The sequence below is a fragment of the Bufo bufo genome, chromosome 7, assembly GCF_905171765.1.
Source record: "Bufo bufo chromosome 7, aBufBuf1.1, whole genome shotgun sequence".
Classification (NCBI taxonomy): domain Eukaryota; kingdom Metazoa; phylum Chordata; class Amphibia; order Anura; family Bufonidae; genus Bufo; species Bufo bufo.
This window is the reverse complement of record NC_053395.1, coordinates 15,325,244-15,349,816: the sequence shown is the minus strand read 5'-3', so window position 1 is coordinate 15,349,816 and position 24,573 is coordinate 15,325,244. Positions and strand designations below refer to the sequence as shown.

The 24,573-nt window shown below is 46.4% G+C and overlaps 2 protein-coding genes across 2 annotated transcripts; both read right to left on the bottom strand.

Moving 5' to 3' along the window:
* Positions 1 to 3,193: 3,193 nt before the first annotated feature.
* On the bottom strand, positions 3,194 to 5,543 carry LOC121008563 (E3 ubiquitin-protein ligase TRIM11-like). Its single transcript, XM_040441191.1, has one exon. It carries the CDS (start codon positions 5,489 to 5,491, stop codon positions 3,914 to 3,916), a length of 1,578 nt encoding a protein of 525 aa, XP_040297125.1. The 5' UTR covers positions 5,492 to 5,543; the 3' UTR covers positions 3,194 to 3,913.
* Positions 5,544 to 9,386: 3,843 nt separating this feature from the next.
* Positions 9,387 to 11,610, bottom strand: LOC121008564 (E3 ubiquitin-protein ligase TRIM11-like). Its single transcript, XM_040441192.1, has one exon. The coding sequence runs from the start codon at positions 11,528 to 11,530 to the stop codon at positions 9,953 to 9,955; it is 1,578 nt and encodes a 525-aa protein (XP_040297126.1). The 5' UTR covers positions 11,531 to 11,610; the 3' UTR covers positions 9,387 to 9,952.
* Positions 11,611 to 24,573: the final 12,963 nt, after the last annotated feature.

Here is a 24,573-nt window from a genome sequence, read left to right as displayed (position 1 = left end):
TACATCATATGCTTCATTATCGGACAAATCATAAAAAAATCTATAACATTCTGTCTGATCTTTCATAAATCTGGTTATTTATTGCTAATGGTTAAATGTTAAAGATTATTTCCACTCGAAAAACATTTCTGTATTACCCCAATGCATTTAAAAAGGTTAAAAAACTTCCTATCATTTTGTGTACAAAAACCCTAAGCAGACCTATGTGTCTCCATGGCAACAAACAAATACAATCCTGCAGTCATAACCAGGGACGGTTCTAGGTGAAATGGGGCCCTGGGGCGGAAAACAATAAGGGCCCACCCCCCCCCCCCCCCCACACATGACACTTGCTGACTTTAACGTCCCTTATTGGTAAACAAATGCAAGTGGCAAAGCAAGATGTACAGTAAAAATCCCCCAAATGCACATTTTCTCCAGTCCAACTGACTCCGAACAGAACCAGGGCGGGCTAGTACACTGGCACGGGTGAGATGGTGCCTGGGATGGATCCGACCCAGTTTAATCAACCAACCTACCAGTAACTGGTTTGATTAAAAGGGATTGGGATCCATCCCAGTCTGGTAGGTTGGTTGATTAACCGGGTCGGATCCATCCATCCCAGGCACCATCTCACCCGTCCAGTGCCAGTATGCCCGCCACACTGGCTCCCGGCGGTGTTCAGCATATATTGACAAGAATCTGGGGCATTACATGATGTAATACCACCCAACTTTCCTGCTGTCCAGCATTGCACATGCGCAGAGACATGAGAAAAGTGTGAGGAAGTGAGCGCCACCCCTCCCCCCCATCCCCTGTGTCATGCAGGACAGCCTGGGAGACATCCGACATTACTGCTATCCTGCATGAACATGTGCAGAGACAGAGTCTCTGGGAAAGCTGGGTGACCCCCTCCCCCTCTGCCTTTCCATGTTCTTATTATCTGCATTTATGCCTTGCAGGATAGCAGGAAATCTGAGTGACATCACAATGAGTATTAGCACCCAGCTTTTCTGCTGTCCTGCATGGCACATGTGGAGAGACATGAGGAATAGTCTGAGAAAGCTGAGTATTAGGCTACTTTCAGACTAGCGTTCAGAGCGGGTCCGTCTGATGTCTGCACAGATGGATCCGCTCCTATAATGCAGACGATGGGATCCGTTCAGAACGGATCCGTCTGCATTGTATTTCAGAAAAAAAGTGTGAAAGTTAGTTCAGACGGATCCATCCAGACTTTACATTGAAAGTCAATGGGGGACGGATCTGTTTGAAATTGCACCATATTGTGTCATCTTTAGGATGAGCGAACTTCTGTTTTTAAGTTCGGCGTCTAAAGTTCGGCCTTCCGGTTAGCGGAGGATCCCGATATGGATTCCGAATTCCGTTGTGGTCCGTGGTAGCGGAATCATAATGCCATTAATGATTTCTCGCTCCCACGGACCACAACGGAATCGGAATCCCATATCGGGATCCTCCGCTAACCGGACAGCACGAACTTTAGACGCCGACTTAAAACAGAAGTTCGCTCATCTCTAGTCAATCTTTCAAACGGATCCGTCCCATATGACTTACATTGTAAGTCTCGGACGGGCCATCCGTTTGCCTCGCACGGGCCTAGGCGGACACCCCGAACGCTGCAAGCAGTTGTTAGGTGTCTGCCTGCTGAGCGGAGCGGAGGCCTGAACGCTGGCAGACTGAGGCATTCTGAGCGGATCCGCGTCCACTGAGAATGCATTGGGGCCGTACGGATCCGTTCGGGGCCACTTGTGAGCCCCTCTCAAAACGGAACTCCACGAGCGGAGCCCCGAACGCCAGGTGTGAAAGTAGCCTAACACAACTCCCACCTCCCCTCACATCTTCTCCTGCCTCTGCACTTGGCAATGCAGGACATCAGGAAAGCTGAGTCACATTACATAATAGCACCCAGCTTTCCTCCTGTTCTGAATGGCATATGTGAGAGGAATAGCCTGGAAAGCTGGAGTGACCCCCCTCCCTCACACATACACCTACTGCACAGTCCTCACCTACACGTCGTCACTTCATTACTGTGGGGGTTTGTGGCAATCCCGAGGAATCAGGCGGGAGGCGGAGCTAGGAAGGCGGGGCTAGCAGTCGGGGAGAACGTTAGGAAGATAGATGGGGGGGGGGACTCTCCTCCACTGGGGGCCCCCCCCTTCCTCACGGGCCCCATAGCAGCTGCGTGGTCTGCCTAGGTAGGTACCCCCACTGCTTTGCTTCTCCTTCAATCCAAGTTCTCTGCTCTGGGCGGGGGGGGGGGGGGGGGGGGGGGGGGGGGCGGAGCCTGTGGCAACATAACTTACGTCAGCCTAGCCTGCCTTGCCTGTGCTGTGCATGCCGCTGCTCCAGTCTCGGATCTCTTAAAGAGACAAGCAGCGCAGCCACAGCAGCCGCCGGCGTCCGGCGGGGGGCCCCTCCACTCCAGACTCCAGCCCAGTTTTAATTACATTACTGCGGCACGGCGCCACACAATATAGAATTATAGATATAGTAGTAGTTGCGGCCGGCGCTGGGGGCCCCTAAGGAGTCGGGGGCCCGGGGGCAATTGCCCCCCTTGCCTCTATGGTAGCGCTGGCCCTGGTCATAACTCTGTCCCCTTATAAGAACTCAGTAGTAAATCAAAATATAAGCAAGAAGAATAAAGTGCGCGAAACTCTCACAGAAGAGATGTTACAAAGCTGTGTCTACTGTACAGATTTAAGCTGTAGGCTACTCCTAAGTAGTGTTGAGCGCGAATATTCGAATTACACATTTTTATCGCGAATATCGGCACTTCGAGAATTCTCGAATATTTCGAATATAGTAATATATTCATTTTTCGAATATCCGTCATTTTTTCCATCTGAAGTTATGATTCCTCCCTGCTTAAGTTTCTTGTCAAGCCACAAGCAGGGAGGAATCATGACTTCAGATGGGAAAAATGACGAATATTTGAAAAACAAATATATAGCCCTATATTCTGAAGTGCTATATATTAGTTTTTGACCCACGCCTGTATTGATTGCCTAATATTCACATATTACGCCATCATTACCTTGCCGATTTTTGAGTAAAAAAAGAATGTAGAATATAACGAATATTCGAATTCGCAAATATTCTACAAAATATTTGTGAAATATCACGAATACGAATATGACCCCTGCCGCTCATCACTACTCCTAAGGGCATTATCCTGACAACCCCCTGGTCTGACCCTTTACCACCAGGTCATTAACTCTTGGAGTAGTCTCCGATGACCCATGGATGTGAATAGACACATGCATACTGAATATATATTGCACTCAATTATGAGCTTCCCCTAATGGTGGCTGCAGGTGATCAGCATCTTTTCTCTTAAAGGGGTTGTCCTGCTTTTTTTTTTTACTTGTTTAAATTTCCACTCTAGGCCGCTTTACCTGTGGAAAACATCCACGCTCGCCTGCTCCCCACCGTTTCATTCCAGCTCCTTAGCTCTCTTCGGTGGTCTTCTGGTCCCTGTCCTGCAAACTTTTCAACAGATCAGGGTCATGTGCAGAGCTGCAGCCATTTCCAGGCCTCAGCGGTGACACGTCCCCAAGTGGTTCGTCACTGCCTGATCACATGCCACTTGAGGACACATGACCACTCAGAGAAGACATTGGCTGCATCGGCGCACGTGGCCCTGTCTGTCTGAAAGTTTAAAGGACAAGAACCGGAAGATCGGGTGAATACGGATTGCTCCACAGGTACAGCAGGCTGGGAGGGGGGAAAAAAAGCTGGATAATCCCTTCAAATCCATGTCTAATCAGGGGATTTTGGAGTTCAGTAACAGAAAAACAACAGTTCCAACAGCTCTAAAGATAAAATGCAGAAATTTCCAGCACATAATTTTGGACCTAAACATTAAAGGCTGATGGAAGATTCACTTTAAAGCCTCACAGTCACTATTTTCTTGTAATTATTTCATGATGCTAATACTGGAATTTTCATACAGATAGAAAGCGGCATAGAGCGGCTCGGAGAAGGAGGCGGTGAAGGTGTGTAAGTGTCTGATGGGGTCACACAGCTGATAGAAGGACAGACGCCCGGCCTCATAGTCCAGATAGATCCCGACAACCTTCACAGGAGAATCTGACACCAGTGGCTTATAGGTATTGTTATGACCCACACCAAAACTATTAATTAACATCAAACCCCAGGATTTCTCATTATAACCAATAAACGATTCGTTTCCAGCCACCTTCCTCTCCAGACTTTCCTTGGCCACTCCAATGATCCATTTCTCTGCCCGACTCACATCCACCTCCCAGTAATGTCTCCCAGAGGAGAAGCTGCGGGAACTTAACACCTGAACAGATTCGAACCTCTTGGGCCCATCGGGTCTGTTCTGTGGTGTAGAGGTATGAGAAGCAGATCTGAGATCCTGAGATATAATAATGTCATTATGAGCCGTGTCTATATCCAGCAGTACGTCGGATTTCTCCATCACTGGGAACTGTCTCTTCATCTTCAGATCAATCAGATTATCTGCAAAGCTTAACAGTCCTCTGTGTAATATCTGTGAGACTAAGCCTTCATCCAGGCACTGAGCGTCCCTTACATCACTGATGACATCACCACTCCTATCACTGATGTCACAAGTCTTTAAATCTTCTTGTAGCAAAATCAATGGATCTGTGATTATACATAGTCCCTCAAATTGATTAATCTTCTTGGTCAGCTCATCTTTCTGTAGCTCCGCCTGTCTGACCAGATCAGAGACTGAGAGTGACACCTGCTCCTTCTGTCTGGAAATCTCACCCTGGATTCTCTTTTCTAGATCCTCCAGCTTCTCCCTGATATCAGTGAACAGACCGGTGACCTTCTCAGCAAGTCTGGTCGATTTCTCTCTCTGTTCTGTCTTATGATCCTTTAGTCTCTGGACTCTTCTTCCAGCCTCTTCTCTTTCAGACTTCAGTTTCTCAATGAGAGGTCTCAGTTTCTCCTTCTCCTTCTCAGATGCCACATCCAGTAGCTCCACATCATGTCCTTTGTGGTCTCCGGCCACCCAGCAGGACACACAGATACAGGCGGCGTCCATCGGACAATAGTATTTCAGGATCTCATTGTGTGTGGAGCATTTTCTGTGCAGAAACGACACAGTAGGTTCAATCAGACTGTGATTTACTGACTTGTTATGGGCTCCGAGATGTTTATGGCACAAGGAGGTCTCACAGTGCAGACATGTCCTCACAGCCGGTACAGGAGACTTAGTACAGTAAGTACAGAAGATCCCGGTCTCCTCCATATCAGGCCGAGCAGATAAGAAACGCTCCACTATGTTCCCCAGCTTCCTGTTCTTCTCCAGGGCCGGACGCTCCGGATATTCTGCTCTGCAGTCAGGACAGGAATACACTCCAGCTGCCTCCTGCGCATCCAGCGCACTCACAATACACGAGCGGCAGAAGTTGTGTCCACATCTCAGGGACACGGGGTCTGTATAGAGGCTCAGGCAGATGGAGCAGTCCAGCTCGGCCCTCAGATCAGCAGACGCCATTGTGGTACGGAGGAGCAGGAACCGAAAGTGCAAATGTCTCTTCTCAGAAGAGGGCGGAGAGCTCCTGTAGAAGAATTAACCCCTGCAGTCCTGTAATGTTTGAAGTGACTAACACTATGTTCTGTCCAGTTGTGGCGTCCATTTTATGTTATACAAAGAAATGTACGATTTATGGCAATACTTATATGATCTGCTCTTAGAATACATTGGATCTGGATACTCTGCATCGACTGGAAGAACACAAGATGTGAGCAGAAATCACTGACCTGCATGAGTTACAATGATCGATAGAAAGAACCTGATTACATAGGGATGAGCGGCACTACAGACACCACTGATCTCTTCCTGCGGGATGCCGATTAGTTGTTATTCTTATAGCTGTGGTGTATACATTATACAACACTGACTCAGCCACTGCAGAACCTCCTAAAGCACACCTCAGCCGCTGCAGAACCTCCTGAAGCACACCTCAGCTGCTGCAGAACCTCCTAAAGCACACCTCAGCTGCTCCAGAACCTCCTAAAGCACACCTCAGCCGCTGCAGAACCTCCTAAAACACACCTCAGCCGCTGCAGAACCTCCTAAAGCACACCTCAGCCGCTGCAGAACCTCCTAAAGCACACCTCAGCCGCTGCAGAACCTCCTAAAGCACACCTCAGCCGCTGCAGAACCTCCTAAAGCACACCTTAGCCGCTGCAGAACCTCCTAAAGCACACCTCAGCCGCTGCAGAACCTCCTAAAGCACACCTCAGCCGCTGCAGAACCTCCTAAAGCACACCTCAGCTGCTGCAGAACCTCCTGAAGCACACCTCAGCCGCTGCAGAACCTCCTAAAGCACACCTCAGCTGCTCCAGAACCTCCTGAAGCACACCTCAGCCGCTGCAGAACCTCCTAAAGCACACCTCAGCTGCTCCAGAACCTCCTAAAGCACACCTCAGCTGCTGCAGAACCTCCTGAAGCACACCTCAGCCGCTGCAGAACCTCCTAAAGCACACCTCAGCTGCTCCAGAACCTCCTAAAGCACACCTCAGCTGCTCCAGAACCTCCTAAAGCACACTTCAGCTGCTGCAGAACCTCCTAAAGCACACCTCAGCCGCTGCAGAACCTCCTAAAGCACACCTCAGCTGCTCCAGAACCTCCTGAAGCACACCTCAGCCGCTGCAGAACCTCCTAAAGCACACCTCAGCTGCTCCAGAACCTCCTGAAGCACACCTCAGCCGCTGCAGAACCGCCTGAAGCACACCTCAGCTGCTCCAGAACCTCCTAAAGGACACCTCAGCTGCTGCAGAACCTCCTAAAGCACACCTCAGCCGCTGCAGAACCTCCTAAAGCACACCTCAGCCGCTCCAGAACCTCCTAAAGCACACCTCAGCCGCTGCAGAACCTCCTAAAGCACACCTCAGCTGCTGCAGAACCTCCTAAAGGACACCTCAGCTGCTGCTGAGGACCTTCTTTATGAAAACAATGAGGGAATTTCATATAAAAAAGGAATCTCCGACTTACACATCAAAGAGAGGTTTTGCAGCAGCTGTGGTATCTATTGCAAGCAATAATGTGGAAAGTTTGAAAACTACTAGAAGTCACCGAGGCTTCCCATGACCTGTAAAAATGTGCTTAGCCTGAGGTCTCATGGTTTTGTATTTTTATGGGGCCTCTTGGTGACATTTAAGGCTACTTTCCATTCAGAATGCATTGGGGCTAAACTGATCCGTTTTGGGCCACTTGTGAGAGCCCTGGAACGGATCTCACAAGCGGACCCAGAAACGCCAGTGTGAAAGTAGCCTTAGTCACGAAGCGAACTTCTTTGATTATAGCGGGCGCAATGACGGGGAACGGATCATTGAATCCCTCAGATATCGGTCATGTTCATCGCTGATCACGGCATCTGAGGCTACTATTTAGGCCTGTCAGGGGTTAATCAGGGTCACACAAAAAATACTCACCTTATCCATTTGATTGCGTAGAGGCCTTCGCGGCCATCTTGATTGAAGACACGGTACGAAATCTCGACCACAGGCCCGGCCTACATTTTGGATACTTGAACATAACTGTCTCAAGGCGACCGCAGTAAACATAAAAGCTGTCCAATCTTCTTCTACCCCTTGGTAGATAGAACATCCACTAAACAACGCATCAAAAAGGGAAAACCTGGGATCTGGAAAGGAAGCTCCTCCTGTGAAGTCACATGGTGTATCACATGACTGTTCTTCAGCCAGTCAGCTGTTAGAAAAGAATCACGTGATCCAGCCTACATTTCCTCTGTATTGTTGATTATCTCATGACCCTTTTAGATCTTCTGACTGGCTGAGAGGGATCATGTGACGTCTCTACAGGCTCCAGCACAGGACCAGGTGCTGCTCTGCGGCCATTTAGGGGATGTGATTGTATCCACTGATATAAACACTATCTGGGGCCCCTCTGTCTTTGAGGTATCGTAAATGAATATTAAAGGGGTTGTCGCATTATGATAACTGTCTGAATGCTGGGGCCCCATGCTGATCATAAGATCACAGAATAAAGAAGTATCCCTTCTGCCAATAATCGGAGTGTTTTGAAAATCCTTGCGGTGACAGCGCAGCCTTCTATGTGAACATAATGTTATAGGAAGCAGCTTTCAGTCTGGATTATTATTTTAATTTTTACTTCTGTCTTCTGTGTTTCAGTCTCCATAAATCCCTTCCCCAACATCTTCTTGTCTGTAGTTTACTCAAGAACAATGGTCATAAAAGATTGTTAAAGGGGTATTCTGTTGTAGGGGATAACAGCTAGATCGGTGGAGGTCCCCCATCAGTTCTGAGATTGGGAGTCCGGCTATTTGAATGAAGTAGGGGTCATCTCCATCAGTCCCGTACACGGAGTAGAGCACCAGCGTGCATGCTTGACCACCACTTTCTTCAAATTTGGGACACTGGACCTCAATTCTGGCAATTGGTGGGGGTCCAACCACTGGGAGCCTTATTGATCTACCATTTATTACCTACCCAATGTATACGTGTTATTACTGGAGTACCCTTTTGATTGTTAAACATGTACAACCCTTTAGGGTACCCTGAATTTATGGTTTACTCACATTTTGGTTCCAAGTTATATAAGCTTTCTTCCAAAGGTCTCTCAAAGTGACCCGTCCTCCTAGACTCCAGGACAGCGCGCTTAACATATAACAAATGGCTTAGTATGTGGATAATAAAAGTGTGTCTTATCACAGTTACATAGTTGTTAAGGTTGGAAAACGACAAAAGTCCATCAAGTCCAACTTGTGATCCTGCTATATTGATCCAGGGGAAAGGAAAAAAGAGAAAACCTTAGGAGAGAAAAAAATCCTTCCCGACTCTAGATGTGTCAATCAGAAAAAATCCCTGGATCAATGTCCCTCTTCCTTTTAGAAAGGAGTTGGGCCAAATGGACAGGGTGTGCAGGACAAGATTCCTATACATTGTCAGAAGCCTCAATGTTATTTTGAATTAAAAAGTCATCTTCTATAGTGCTATATATTCGTTTTTGACCCACGCCTGTATTGATTGCGTAATATTCGCATATTACGCCATCATTACCTTGCTGATTTTCGAGAAAAGAAATAATGTAGAATATAACGAATATTCGAATTCGCAAATATTCAATGAATATTCTACAAAATATTTGTGAAATATCACGAATTCGAATATGACCCCTGCCGCTCATCACTACTCCTAAGGGCATTATCCTGGCAACCCCCTGGTCTGACCCTTTACTCAGCTGCAGGGGAACCACCAGGTCATTAACTCTTGGAGTAGTCTCCGATGACCCATGGATGTGAATAGACACATGCATACTGAATATATATTGCACTCAATTATGAGCTTCCCCTAATGGTGGCTGCAGGTGATCAGCATCTTTTCTCTTAAAGGGGTTTTCCTGCTTTTTTTTTTTTTACTTGTTTAAATTTCCACTCTAGGCCGCTTTACCTGTGGAAAAACATCCACGTTCGCCTGCTCCCCACCGTTTCATTCCAGCTCCTTAGCTCTCTTCGGTGGTCTTCTGGTCCCTGTCCTGCAAACTTTTAAACAGATCAGGGTCATGTGCAGAGCTGCAGCCATTTCCAGGCCTCAGCGGTGACACGTCCCCAAGCGGTTCGTTACTGCCTGATCACATGCCACTTGAGGACACATGACCACTCAGAGAAGACATTGGCTGCATCGGCGCACATGACCCTGTCTGTCTGAAAGTTTACAGGACAAGAACCGGAAGATCGGGGGAATATGGATTGCTCCACAGGTACAGCAGGCTGGGAGGGGGAAAAAAGATGGATAATCCCTTCAAATTCATGTCTAATCAGGGGATTTTGGAGTTCAGTAACAGAAAAACAACAGTTGCAACAGCTCTAAAGATAAAATGCAGAAATTTCCAGCACATAATTTTGGACCTAAACATTAAAGGCTGATGGAAGATTCACTTTAAAGCCTCACAGTCGCTATTTTCTTGTAATTATTTCATGATTCTAATACTGGAATTTTCATACAGATAGAAAGAGGCATAGAGCGGCTCGGAGAAGGAGGCGGTGAAGGTGTGTAAGTGTCTGATGGGGTCACACAGCTGATAGAAGGACAGACGCCCGGCCTCATAATCCAGATAGACCCCGACAACCTTCACAGGAGAGTCTGACACCAGCGGCATAAAGATATTGTTATGACGCACACCAAAACTATTAACTAACATCAAACCCCAGGATTTCTCATTATAACCAATAAAGGATTCATTCCCATTAACCTTCCTCTCCAGACTTTCCTCGGCCACTCCAATGATCCATTTCTCTGCCCGACTCACATCAACCTCCCAGTAATGTCTCCCAGAGGAGAAGATGCAGGAACTTAAAACCTGACGAGATTTGAACCTCTTAGGCCCATCAGGTCTCTTCTGTGGTGTAGCGGTATAAGAAGCAGATCTGAGATCCTGAGATATAATAATGTCATTATGAGCCGTGTCTATATCCAGCAGTACGTCGGATTTCTCCATCACTGGGAACTGTCTCTTCATCTTCAGATCAATCAGATTATCTGCAAAGCTTAACAGTCCTCTGTGTAATATCTGTGAGACTAAGCCTTCATCCAGGCACTGAGCGTCCCTTACATCACTGATGACATCACCACTCCTATCACTGATGTCACAAGTCTTGAAATCTTCTTGTAGCAAAATCAATGGATCTGTGATTATACATAGTCCCTCAAATTGATTAATCTTCTTGGTCAGCTCATCTTTCTGTAGCTCCGTCTGTCTGACCAGATCAGAGACTGAGAGTGACACCTGCTCCTTCTGTCTGGAAATCTCACCCTGGATTCTCTTTTCTAGATCATCCAGCTTCTCCCTGATATCAGTGAACAGACCGGTGACCTTCTCAGCAAGTCTGGTCGATTTCTCTCCCTGTTCTGTCTTATGATCCTTTAGTCTCTGGACTCTTCTTCCAGCTTCTTCTCTTTCAGACTTCAGTTTCTCAATGAGAAGTCTCAGTTTATCTTTCTCCTTTTCAGAGGCCAAATCCAGTAGATCCACATCATGTCCCTTGTGGTCTCCGGCCACCCAGCAGGACACACAGATACAGGCGGCGTCCATTGGACAATAGTATTTCAGGATCTCATTGTGTGTGGAGCATTTTCTGTGAAGAAACGATTCAGTAGGTTCAATCAGACTGTGATTTACTGACTTGTTATGGGCTCCGAGATGTTTATGGCACATGGAGGTCTCACACTGCAGACATGTCCTCACAGCCGGTACAGGAGACTTAGTACAGTAAGTACAGAAGATCCCGGTCTCCTCCATATCAGGCTGAGCAGATAAGAAACGCTCCACTATGTTCCCCAGCTTCCTGTTCTTCTCCAGGGCCGGACGCTCCGGATATTCTGCTCTGCAGTCAGGACAGGAATACACTCCAGCTGCCTCCTGCGCATCCAGCGCACTCACAATACACGAGCGGCAGAAGTTGTGTCCACATCTCAGGGATACGGGATCTGTATACAGGCTCAGGCAGATGGAGCAGTCCAGCTCGGCCCTCAGATCAGCAGACGCCATTGTGGTACGGAGGAGCAGGAATCGAAAGTGGAAAAGTCTCTTCTCAGAAGAGGGCGGAGAGCTCCTGTAAAAGAATTAACCCCTGCAGTCCTGTAATGTTTGAAGTGACTAACACTATGTTCTGTCCAGTTGTGGCGTCCATTTTATGTTATACAAAGAAATGTACGATTTATGGCAATACTTATATGATCTGCTCTTAGAATACATTGGATCTGGATACTCTGCATCGACTGGAAGAACACATGATGTGAGCAGAAATCACTGACCTGCATGAGTTACAATGATCGATAGAAAGAACCTGATTACATAGGGATGAGCGGCACTACAGACACCACTGATCTCTTCCTGCGGGATGCCGATTAGTTGTTATTCTTATAGCTGTGGTGTATACATTATACAACACTGACTCAGCCGCTGCAGAACCTCCTAAAGCACACCTCAGCCGCTGCAGAACCTCCTGAAGCACACCTCAGCTGCTGCTGAACCTCCTAAAGCACACCTCAGCTGCTCCAGAACCTCCTAAAGCACACCTCAGCCGCTGCAGAACCTCCTAAAACACACCTCAGCCGCTGCAGAACCTCCTAAAGCACACCTCAGCCGCTGCAGAACCTCCTAAAGCACACCTCAGCCGCTGCAGAACCTCCTAAAGCACACCTCAGCCGCTGCAGAACCTCCTAAAGCACACCTCAGCCGCTGCAGAACCTCCTGAAGCACACCTCAGCCGCTGCAGAACCTCCTAAAGCACACCTCAGCCGCTGCAGAACCTCCTAAAAAACACCTCAGCCGCTGCAGAACCTTCTAAAGCACACCTCAGCCGCTGCAGAACCTCCTAAAGCACACCTCAGCCGCTGCAGAACCTCCTGAAGCACACCTCAGCCGCTGCAGAACCTCCTCAAGCACACCTTAGCCGCTGCAGAACCTCCTAAAGCACACCTCAGCCGCTGCAGAACCTTCTAAAGCACACCTCAGCCGCTGCAGAACCTCCTGAAGCACACCTCAGCTGCTGCAGAACCTCCTAAAGCACACCTCAGCCGCTGCAGAACCTTCTAAAGCACACCTCAGCCGCTGCAGAACCTCCTGAAGCACACCTCAGCCGCTGCAGAACCTCCTAAAGCACACCTCAGCCGCTGCAGAACCTCCTGAAGCACACCTCAGCCACTGCAGAACCTCCTAAAGCACACCTCAGCCGCTGCAGAACCTCCTAAAGCACACCTCAGTCGCTGCAGAACCTCCTAAAGCACACCTCAGCTGCTCCAGAACCTCCTAAAGGACACCTCAGCCGCTCCAGAACCTCCTAAAGCACACCTCAGCTGCTGCAGAACCTCCTAAAGGACACCTCAGCTGCTGCTGAGGACCTTCTTTATGAAAACAATGAGGGAATTTCATATAAAAAAGGAATCTCCGACTTACACATCAAAGAGAGGTTTTGCAGCAGCTGTGGTATCTATTGCAAGCAATAATGTGGAAAGTTTGAAAACTACTAGAAGTCACCGAGGCTTCCCATGACCTGTAAAAATGTGCTTAGCCTGAGGTCTCATGGTTTTGTATTTTTATGGGGCCTCTTGGTGACATTTAAGGCTACTTTCCATTCAGAATGCATTGGGGCTAAACTGATCCGTTTTGGGCCACTTGTGAGAGCCCTGGAACGGATCTCACAAGCGGACCCAGAAACGCCAGTGTGAAAGTAGCCTTAGTCACGAAGCGAACTTCTTTGATTATAGCGGGCGCAATGACGGGGAACGGATCATTGAATCCCTCAGATATCGGTCATGTGCATCGCTGATCACGGCATCTGAGGCTACTATTTAGGTCTGTCAGGGGTTAATCAGGGTCACACAAAAAATACTCACCTTATCCATTTGATTGCGTAGAGGCCTTCGCGGCCATCTTGATTGAAGACACGGTACGAAATCTCGACCACAGGCCCGGCCTACATTTTGGATACTTGAACATAACTGTCTCAAGGCGACCGCAGTAAACATAAAAGCTGTCCAATCTTCTTCTACCCCTTGGTAGATAGAACATCCACTAAACAACGCATCAAAAGGGAAAACCTGGGATCTGGAAAGGAAGCTCCTCCTGTGAAGTCACATGGTGTATCACATGACTGTTCTTCAGCCAGTCAGCTGTTAGAAAAGAATCACGTGATCCAGCCTACATTTCCTCTGTATTGTTGATTATCTCATGACCCTTTTAGATCTTCTGACTGGCTGAGAGGGATCATGTGACGTCTCTACAGGCTCCAGCACAGGACCAGGTGCTGCTCTGCGGCCATTTAGGGGATGTGATTGTATCCACTGATATAAACACTATCTGTGGCCCTTCTGTCTTTGAGGTATCGTAAATGAATATTAAAGGGGTTGTCGCATTATGATAACTGTCTGAATGCTGGGGCCCCATGCCGATCATAAGATCACAGAATAAAGAAGTATCCCTTCTGCCAATAATCGGAGTGTCTTGAAAATCCTTGCGGTGACAGCGCAGCCTTCTATGTGAATATAATGTTATAGGAAGCAGCTTTCAGTCTGGATTATTATTTTAATTTTTACTTCTGTCTTCTGTGTTTCAGTCTCCATAAATCCCTTCCCCAACATCTTCTTGTCTGTAGTTTACTCAAGAACAATGGTCTTAAAAGATTGTTAAAGGGGTATTCTGTTGTAGGGGATAACAGCTAGATCGGTGGAGGTCCCCCATCAGTTCTGAGATTGGGAGTCCGGCTATTTGAATGAAGTAGGGGTCATCTCCATCAGTCCCGTACACAGGGTAGTAGAGCACCAGCGTGCATGCTTGACCACCACTTTCTTCAAATTTGGGACACTGGACCTCAATTCTGGCAACTGGTGGGGGTCCAACCACTGGGACCCTTATTGATCTACCATTTATTACTACCAATGTATACGTGTTATTACTGGAGTACCCTTTTGATTGTTAAGCATGTACAACCTTTTAGGGTACCCTGAATTTATGGTTTACTCACATTTTGGTTCCAAGTTATATAAGCTTTCTTCCAAAGGTCTCTCAAAGTGACCCGTCCTCCTAGACTCCAGGGACAGCGCGCTTAACATATAAAAATTGGCTTAGTATGTGGATAATAAAAGTGTGTCTTATCACAGTTACATAGTTGTTAAGGTTGGAAAACGACAAAAGTCCATCAAGTCCAACTTGTGATCTGCTATATTGATCCAGGGGAAAGGAAAAAAAGAGAAAAACCTTAGGAGAGAAAAAAATCCTTCCCGACTCTAGATGTGTCAATCAGAAAAAATCCCTGGATCAATGTCCCTCTTCCTTTTAAAAAGGAGTTGGGCCAAAGGGACAGGGTGTGCAGGACAAGATTCCTATACATTGTCAGAAGCCTCAATGTTATTTTGAATTAAAAAGTCATCTGAACCTTCTCTGAAGCATCTCCTGTATTTGCTGTGACCGGCTCCTGCGGCTCCTCCAGAGATTCACCGCTCTTACTGTAAAGAATGCTTCTTGCCTCTCATTACTAAATCTTTTTTTCTCCAGACGCAGGGAGCGGCCCCTTGTTTTTTGAGGGGGTTTAACACAGAATAGCTTCCCTTGGAGTTTTTTGTGTGGTCCGCTTATATATTTGTACAGTTTAATCACATTCCCCCTTAGACGTCTTTTTTCAAGACTAAACAAATTCTGTTCTTTTAATCTTTGCTCTGAACTGAGATCTTCCAGGCCTTTTATCAGTTTTGTAGCTCTGCTTTGCAAAACACAAACACAAAGTAACAGCATCAAAAGCTTCCAAGACAACGCGTTTCAGGTCTAAACCCCTTCTTCAGGTCAAAAAGAAAAGCATAAGTTTGATACATAAACTTCAGGATATATATCCATTAACAGATGGGAAAAGACCACCCAGAAGTGGGTCAAGGTTCATGTGATTACAAATTGTTGCATATAAAAGCATATAAAATAAAATCGTAAGACGGACATGCTCTGTATTAGCAGATGATATGAAGAATAATAATAATCAGACATCGCTTTTATTATTAAATCACTTCTGGATGGTTGGTGGCTGAGGAACATAATAATATTATATTCATACACTCCCACCGTAGAAAAAGACTGACATAACTCAATTCAGTGAAACTATTTGCCTATTACCACGATAGACCTTTATCTTCTGAGCAGATCGGACATTAGAAAAGAGAGTTTGTTCTAATCTTTTCTATTGAACGGACGTCGCGATCCAACGACGTAAACAGTAATTGTCTTGTTGACAGTTCATCACATCTTTCATGAATTTTTGCAGGAGGAACGTCTTCTCCTTGTATAACAGCATCGGAGAAGGTAATAAAACAAAAACTTGTACAATACAAAGGCTCGTCTTATAATTTATCTGCTTGTGTAAAAGGCCCGTCTACTGGGATGTATTATATTGTATATCCGGTATTTCATTTATGTGAATTTAGGATGGAGAGCCATGGGTTTGGTTCAATGTCTGGATGGAATGAATCTCATCAGGATGTTAATGTCCATTGTCCACCCCTGAACCTCTCATCAAAGGTGTCTGAGTCCCCCCGGTATCTCTTATAGATTTAAATCTGAAAAAAATTGGGATTGAAGTGTTGGAAGACATGACTGAAGGCCGCTTCACACTGCCCGACGTTCCCGGCAAATTAATTGCTGTTAGCGATAATAGGCTCGTGTAAAGGTGCCGCAATTTCCTAATGAAGGAGCGGAACTCCTGATTCCTCAGGTAATAGGATCGTTGGTGCAGATGTAGTGATCCTCCGAGGAGACGGTGTAGAGGATAGGAGTGGTAGTGGCGCTGATTAAATCTTGTGTCATGTGTACCTCCCTAAAGCCGTTGAACCAAAGAAGGAGGCCAGTGTGAAATGTGACAAGGTCTTCTTTACTAAGTGCAATGCAAGAATTGATTTGTGGCATCAGTCCATTTAAATGATATCAAAAACAGTTCAAAAGAAGGGCAACCAAATGAATACAAGGTATGGAAGATCTCAGGTTAGCAAATCTAAATCTGTCTACCAGAGATGAGAAGGCTGAGGAGGGATATGATATCGTTATATAAATATGTATATCGTCCCTATAATAACCTCTGCAATTATTCTTTTCATGGAACCCAGCAGAGAACGAGCGGTCACAGCTTACGATTAAAGGAGTTCAATTTTGTTAAAAATTGTCTCAAAACTGCCGCACATCACTGTCTGAAACATAAGATTATTGAACGTGCAGTGTTCCTATCACAATAACTTCCTTGTTGCGGACAAAACAGGCCACCATAAACAGCACTTGGCAAAAGAATTCCCCATAAGTTATAACTTTTATGATCAGACCTTGGTCACACAGGGCCCATGGAGACCCCCAATCATGACCCAAGAATGGAGTTTTCGTGAACGGTCACAAAGCAATTTCAGGGATCTTCTCCAGAAATGGACTGATATCAGCGGTGTAATGTTTTTATTAGAAGTCAATGAAGAAGAATATAGCAACCAAGTGATATACGATAGATACTGATCTGTTAACATCAGGATACAGCAGCGAGTATTAACCAATGATACATCATATACTTCATTATCGGACAATCATAAAAAAATCTATAACATTCTATCTGATCTTTCATAAATCTGTTATTTATTGCTAATTGTTAAACTTTAAGACTATTTTTCACTTGAAAAACATTTCTGTATTACCCCCAATGCATTTAAAAGGAAAAAAAAACACTTTACAATAAACTTTGGTTATCATTTTGTGCACACAAACCCTAAGCAGACCTATGTGTCTCCATGGCAACAAACAAGTACAATCCTGCAGTCATAACTCTGTCCCCTACTTCTTGCTCATCTACATTTGGCACAAATCAGATGGAAGGGAGTGTGACAGCAGGATCAGACTACAAAGGGTTTGTTTGTAGTCTGTTACCATGGAAAAACCAGAAGTCTGCCTGGAGCCGTGTACAAAAAGTACAATTTCAATCAGGACTATTGGCCAACGTGTTTCGTTTTAGATGCATTAGGACAAATGACAACAGTTTAGGTTGTGAAGACGGACATATGTTTTGTAGAATCACAGGATTTCACAGCAAAATGCATATTGCTGATGGTGAATTTGGTGCAGAATTAATCTCTGCTCTGGATTTTAGGATTAGAACAGTCGCCTTATAAGAACTCAGTAGTAATCAAAATAGAAGCAAGGAAGAATAAAGTGCGCGAAACTCTCACAGAAGAGATGTTACAAAGCTGTGTCTACTGTACAGTTTAAGATGTAGGCTACTCCTATGTAGTGTTGAGCGCGAATATTCGATTACAATTTTTTATCGCGAATATCGGCACTTCGAGAATTCTCGATATTCGAATATAGTGCTATATATTCGTTTTTCGAATATTCGTCCATTTTTTCCATCTGAAGTTATGATTCCCTCCTGCTTAAGTTTCTTGTCAAGCCACTTAAGCAGGGAGGAATCATGACTTCAGATGGAAAAAATGACGAATATTTGAAAAATGAATATATAGCCCTATATTCTATAGTGCTATATATTAGTTTTTGACCCACGCCTGTATTGATTGCGTAATATGCGAATATTACGCAATCATTACCTTGCCGATTTTTCGAGTAAAAAAGAATGTAGAAAATAACGAATATTCGAATTCCGAAAATATTCAACGAATATTCTACAAAATATTTGTGAAATATCACGAATTCGAATATGACCCCTGCCGCTCATCACTACTCCTAAGGGCATTATCCTGGCAACCCCCTGGTCTGACCCTTTACTCAGCTGCAGGGGAACCACCAGGTCATTAACTCTTGGAGTAGTCCTCTGATGACCCATGGATGTGAAAAGACCACATGCATACTGATATATATTGCACTCAATTATGAGATTCCCCTAATGGTGGCTGCAGGTGATCAGCATCTTTTCTCTTAAAGGGGTTTTCCTGTTTTTATTTTTACTTGTTTAAATTTCACTCTAGGCCGCTTTACCTGTGGAAAACATCCACGCTCGGCCTGCTCCCCACCGTTTCATTCCAGCTCCTTAGCTCTCATCGGTGGTCTTCTGGTCCCGGTCCTGCAAAATTTTAAACAGATCAGGGTCATGTGCAGAGCTGCAGCCATTTACAGGCCTCAGCGGCGGACCACGTCCCTAAGTGGTTTCGTCACTGCCTGATCACAATGCCACTTGAGGACACATGACCACTCAGAGAAGACATTGGCTGCATCGGCGCACATGACCCTGTCTGAAAGTTTACAGGACAAGAACCGGAAGATCAGGTGAATATGGATTGCTCCACAGGCTGGGAGGGAAATAAAAAAGCTGGATAATCCCTTCAAATTCATGTCTAATCAGGGGATTTTGGAGTTCAGTAACAGGAAACAACAGTTCCAACAGCTCTAAAAGATAAAATACAGAAATTTCCAGCACATAATTTTGGGACCTAAACATTAAAGGCTGATGGAAGATTCACTTTAAAGCCCTCACAGTCGCTATTTTCTTGTAATTATTTCATGATGCTAATAGTGGAATTTTCATACAGATAGAAAGCGGCATAGAGCGGCTCGGAGAAGGAGGCGGTGAAGGTGTGTAAGTGTCTGATGGGGTCACACAGCTGATAGAAGGACAGACGCCCGGCCTCATAGTCCAGATAGATCCCGACAACCTTCACAGGAGAATCTGACACCAGGTGCTTAAAGGTATTGTTATGACCCACACTAAAACTATTAGATATCAAACCCCAGGATTTCTCATTATAACCAATGTAAGATTCGTTTCCATCCACTTTCCTCTCCAGACTTTCCTCGGCCACTCCAATGATCCATTTCTCTGCCCGACTCACATCAACCTCCCAGTAATGTCTCCCAGAGGAGAAGATGCGGGAGCTTAAAACCTGAACGATTTGAACCTCTTGGGCCCATCAGGTCTGTTCTGTGGTGTAAGCGGTAGATAGAAGCAGATCTGAGATCCTGAGATATAATAATGTAATTATGAGCCGTGTCTGTATCCAGCTGTACGTCGGATTTCTCCATCACTGGGAACTGTCTCTTCATCTTCAGATCAATCAGATTATCTGCAAAGCTTAACAGTCCTCTGTTTAATATCTGTGAGACTAAGCCTTCATCCAGGCACTGAGCGTCCCTTACATCACCGATGAAATCACCACTCCTATCACTGATGTCACAAGTCTTGAAATCTTCTTGTAGCAAAATCAATGGATCTGTGATTATACATAGTCCCTCAAATTGATTAATCTTCTTGGTCAGCTCATCTTTCTGTAGCTCCGCCTGTCTGACCAGATCAGAGACTGAGAGTGACACCTGCTCCTTCTGTCTGGAAATCTCACCCTGGATTCTCTTTTCTAGATCATCCAGCTTCTCCCTGATATCATTGAACAGACCGGTGACCTTCTCAGCAAGTCTGGTCGATTTCTCTCTCTGTTCTGTCTTATGATCCTTTAGTCTCTGGACTCTTCTTCCAGCTTCTTCTCTTTCAGACTTCAGTTTCTCAATGAGAGGTCTCAGTTTATCTTTCTCCTTTTCAGAGGCCAAATCCAGTAGCTCCACATCATGTCCCTTGTGGTCTCCGGCCACCCAGCAGGACACACAGATACAGGCGGCGTCCATCGGACAATAGTATTTCAGAATCTCATTGTGTGTGGAGCATTTTCTGTGAAGAAACGACACAGTAGGTTCAATCAGACTGTGATTTACTGACTTGTTATGGGCTCCAAGATGTTTATGGCACATGGAGGTCTCACACTGCAGACATGTCCTCACAGCTGGTACAGGAGAATCACAGTAAGTACAGAAGATCCCGGTCTCCTCCATATCAGGCCGAGCAGATAAGAAACGCTCCACTATGTTCCCCAGCTTCCTGTTCTTCTCCAGGGCCGGACGCTCCGGATATTCTGCTCTGCAGTCAGGACAGGAATACACTCCAGCTGCCTCCTGCGCATCCAGCGCACTCACAATACACGAGCGGCAGAAGTTGTGTCCACATCTCGGGTATACGGGATCTGTATAGAGGCTCAGGCAGATGGAGCAGTCCAGCTCGGCACTCAGATCAGCAGACGCCATTGTGGTACGGAGGAGCAGGAATCGAAAGTGGAAAAGTATCATTACATAAGAAGGCGGAGAGCTCCTGTAGAAGAATTAACCCCTGCAGTCCTGTAATGTTTGAAGTGACTAACACCATGTTCTGTCCAGTTGTGGCGTCCATTTTATGTTATACAAAGAAATGTACGATTTATGGCAATACTTATATGATCTGCTCTTAGAATACATCGGATCTGGATACTCGGCATCGACTGGAAGAACACAAGATGTGAGCAGAAATCACTGACCTGCATGAGTTACAATGATCGATAGAAAGAACCTGATTACATAGGGATGAGCGGCACTACAGACACCACTGATCTCTTCCTGCAGGATGTCGATTAGTTGCTATTCTTATAGCTGTGGTGTAGACATTATACAACACTGACTCAGCTGCTGCAGAACCTCCTAAAGCACACCTCAGCCGCTGCAGAACCTCCTAAAGCACACCTCAGCTGCTGAAGAACCTCCTAAAGCACACCTCAGCCCCTGCAGAACCTCCTAAAGCACACCTCAGCAGAACCTCCTAAAGGACACCTCAGCCGCTGCAGAACCTCCTGAAGCACACCTCAGCCGCTGCAGAACCTCCTAAAGAACACCTCAGCCTCTGCAGAACCTCCTAAAAGCACACCTCAGCCGCTGCAGAACCTCCTAAAGCACACCTCAGCCGCTGCAGAACCTCCTAAAGCACACCTCAGCCGCTGCAGAACCTCCTAAAGCACACCTCATCCGCTGCAGAACCTCCTAAAAGCACACCTCAGCCGCTGCAGAACCTCCTGAAGCACACCTTAGCCGCTGCAGAACCTCCTAAAGGACACCTCAGCCGCTGCAGAACCTCCTGAAGCACACCTCAGCTGCTGCTGAGGACCTTCTTTATGAAAACAATGAGGGAATTTCATATAAAAAAAAGAATCTCCGACTTACACAAAGAGAGGTTCTGCAGCAGCTGTGGTATCTATTGTAAGCAATAATTTGGAAAGTTCTAAAACTACTAGAAGTCACCAAGGCTTCCCATGACCTGTAAAAATGTGCTTAGCCTGAGGTCTCATGGTTTTGTATAATTATGGGGCCTCTTGGTGACATTTAATATCATTATAATTTTGAGGGGGATTACTAAAAAGGGCAGGTGCCCTGGGACAAGATATGCTGGTACCTCCCCCACCCCCTCCTTTTCTCCACCAAACCATTCAATATTTGAAATAATAGAGGAGAGGTTATTGTAGACATCAATGGTGGTTTATGGAAGTGAATGAGTTAATGGCCGCAGTACCTGTCCAGGACCTAACGGCCGCAGTACCTGCCGCCCGGCGGTTACCTTCCTCCTCAGGCTCCAGCACTGCTCTACAGCTACATCTGAGAGCTCAGAGATCCTGATATACGGATGGGCAGTTCTGTCCTCATCAGGTTCAGAAACTCCCAAACAGGGGTGGGAGAAGCACTGGGTAAAAACATATGCTACCGTTCACAAAGACCAAACCGCCGGCCCACTGTGCCCCAGTCATATGTAGTGCAAAGATCCTTCAGCACACCCCAAAATTACTAAAGACCCCTGAAGGCCCAGACCCATAGTCCTCAAAATACAGATCTGAGAATCAGACCCAAAATATAGACCTCAGAATGGACATATATCTTCGACTAGCCCCCTAAAGACATGCGTACCCCAGAATACGTACAGAACCTGCTATTAACTGACCTTGGACCCCCTAAATAAGCACGTTCCCCAGACGCTTGCACAGGACAGTTCGCACTCTGCTCCTCTGTGCAGTTTTACTCACTGGCTTGAGGACCTGCGCAGATACGGTCATGTGACTAGAGGTGAGCGAAGTTATGGAAGAAATTACTTAGTCACGAAGTGAACTTCTTTGATTAATGACGGGGAAAGGATCATTGAATCCCTCAGAGGTCGGTCGTGTTCATCGCTGATCGCGGCATCTGAGGCTACTATTTAGGCCTTTCAGGGATTAATCAGGGTCACACAAAAAAAAAAAAAAATACTCACCCTATCCATTTGATTGCGTAGAGGCCTTCGCGGCCATCTTGATTGAAGACACAATACAAAACCTCGAGCGCAGGCCCGGCCTACATTTTGGATCCTTGAACATAACTGTCTCAAGGCGACCGCAGTAAACATAAAAGCTGCCCAATCTTCATCTACCCCTTGGTAGACAGAACATCCACTAGACAGCGCATCAAAAGGGAAAACCTGGGATCTGGAAAGGAAGCACCTCCTGTAAAGTCACATGGTGTATCACATGACTGTTCTTCAGCCAGTCAGCTGTTAGAAAAGAATCACGTGATCCAGCCTACATTTCCTCTATCTTTGGAGTCCTGTATTGTACATTATCTCATGACCCTCTCATTATCTCTCCTCCTGCTCCCTCTTTGACCGCCTACAATCTGGCTTCCGTCCCCACCACTCGACTGAGACTGCCCTCACCAAAGTCACCACAGACCTACTGACAGCCAAAACCGAGAAACAATACTCTGTCCTCCTTCTCCTTGACCTGTCCTCTGCCTTTGACACTATCGACCACTCCCTTCTGTTGCAAACTCTCTCATCTCTTGGCATCACTGACCTGGCCCTCTCCTGGATCACATCACACCTCACAGACCGGACACTTAGCGTCTCCCACTCCCGCACCACCTCCTCGTCTCATTCCCTCTCTGTTGGTGTCCCGCAAGGCTCTGTCCTAGGACCCCTGCTCTTGTCCATCTACATTTTTGGCCTGGGACATCTCTTAGAATCCCATGGCTTTCAGTATCACTCCTACGCTGATGACACACAAATCTACCTCTCGGGTCCAGACATCACCACCGTACTATCCAGAATCCCACAATGTCTATCGTCTATATCAGGGGTACTCAACTGGCGGACCGCGGTCCAAATACGGACCGCGGCCGCCAGTTGTCCGGACCCCGGCCATCCTTCAGAGCGCTCCTCCAATAGATTCAGTTCAGAGTGATCCGATCCATTTGAACCGGCTCGGCTCAGTCACAGCACACAGCAATGCTGACAGAGACGCTCACCTCACGCTGGCAGCAGGAGCCTGAGGGAGGGACTGGGAGGAGTCAGTAATATGATCTTAGAGTGGAAGCTGCTTCTGCCAGCCCCACCCCTCCCCGCCCACCAACCAATCACCGACCAGAGCTGAGGGGGCGAGGCAAGCACAGCACACTGCAGCTCTGACTCGAGTCCTCGGAGTAGTGCAGGGTCAGGGAGTCTAAATGAATGGAATGAGTCACAAGAACCTAAAGATCCGACTCAGTCAGTGACTCATTCCATTCATTGAGTTAGAAGAGCCGTGAGTCAGACTGTAGAACAGGTTACACTGAGGCTGTCAGACTGTAGAACAGGTTACACTGAGGCTGTCAGACTGTAGAACAGGTTACACTGAGGCTGTCAGACTGTAGAACAGGTTACACTGAGGCTGTCAGACTGTAGAACAGGTTACACTGAGGCTGTCAGACTGTAGAACAGGTTACACTGAGGCTGTCAGACTGTAGAACAGGTTACACTGAGGCTGTCAGACTGTAGAACAGGTTACACTGAGGCTGTCAGACTGTAGAACAGGTCACACTGAGGCTGTCAGACTGTAGAACAGGTTACACTGAGGCCGTGAGTCAGACTGTAGAACAGGTTACACTGAGGCTGTCAGACTGTAGAACAGGTCACACTGAGGCTGTCAGACTGTAGAACAGGTCACACTGAGGCTGTCAGACTGTAGAACAGGTTACACTGAGGCTGTCAGACTGTAGAACAGGTTACACTGAGGCTGTCAGACTGTAGAACAGGTTACACTGAGGCTGTCAGACTGTAGAACAGGTTACACTGAGGCTGTCAGACTGTAGAACAGGTTACACTGAGGCTGTCAGACTGTAGAACAGGTTACACTGAGGCTGTCAGACTGTAGAACAGGTCACACTGAGGCTGTCAGACTGTAGAACAGGTTACACTGAGGCCGTGAGTCAGACTGTAGAACAGG

Bases quoted from the DNA above. Each gene is read 5' to 3' on its own strand.
- LOC121008563 (XM_040441191.1), bottom strand. From the start codon at position 5,491: ATGGCGTCTGCTGATCTGAGGGCCGAGCTGGACTGCTCCATCTGCCTG.
- LOC121008564 (XM_040441192.1), bottom strand. From the start codon at position 11,530: ATGGCGTCTGCTGATCTGAGGGCCGAGCTGGACTGCTCCATCTGCCTG.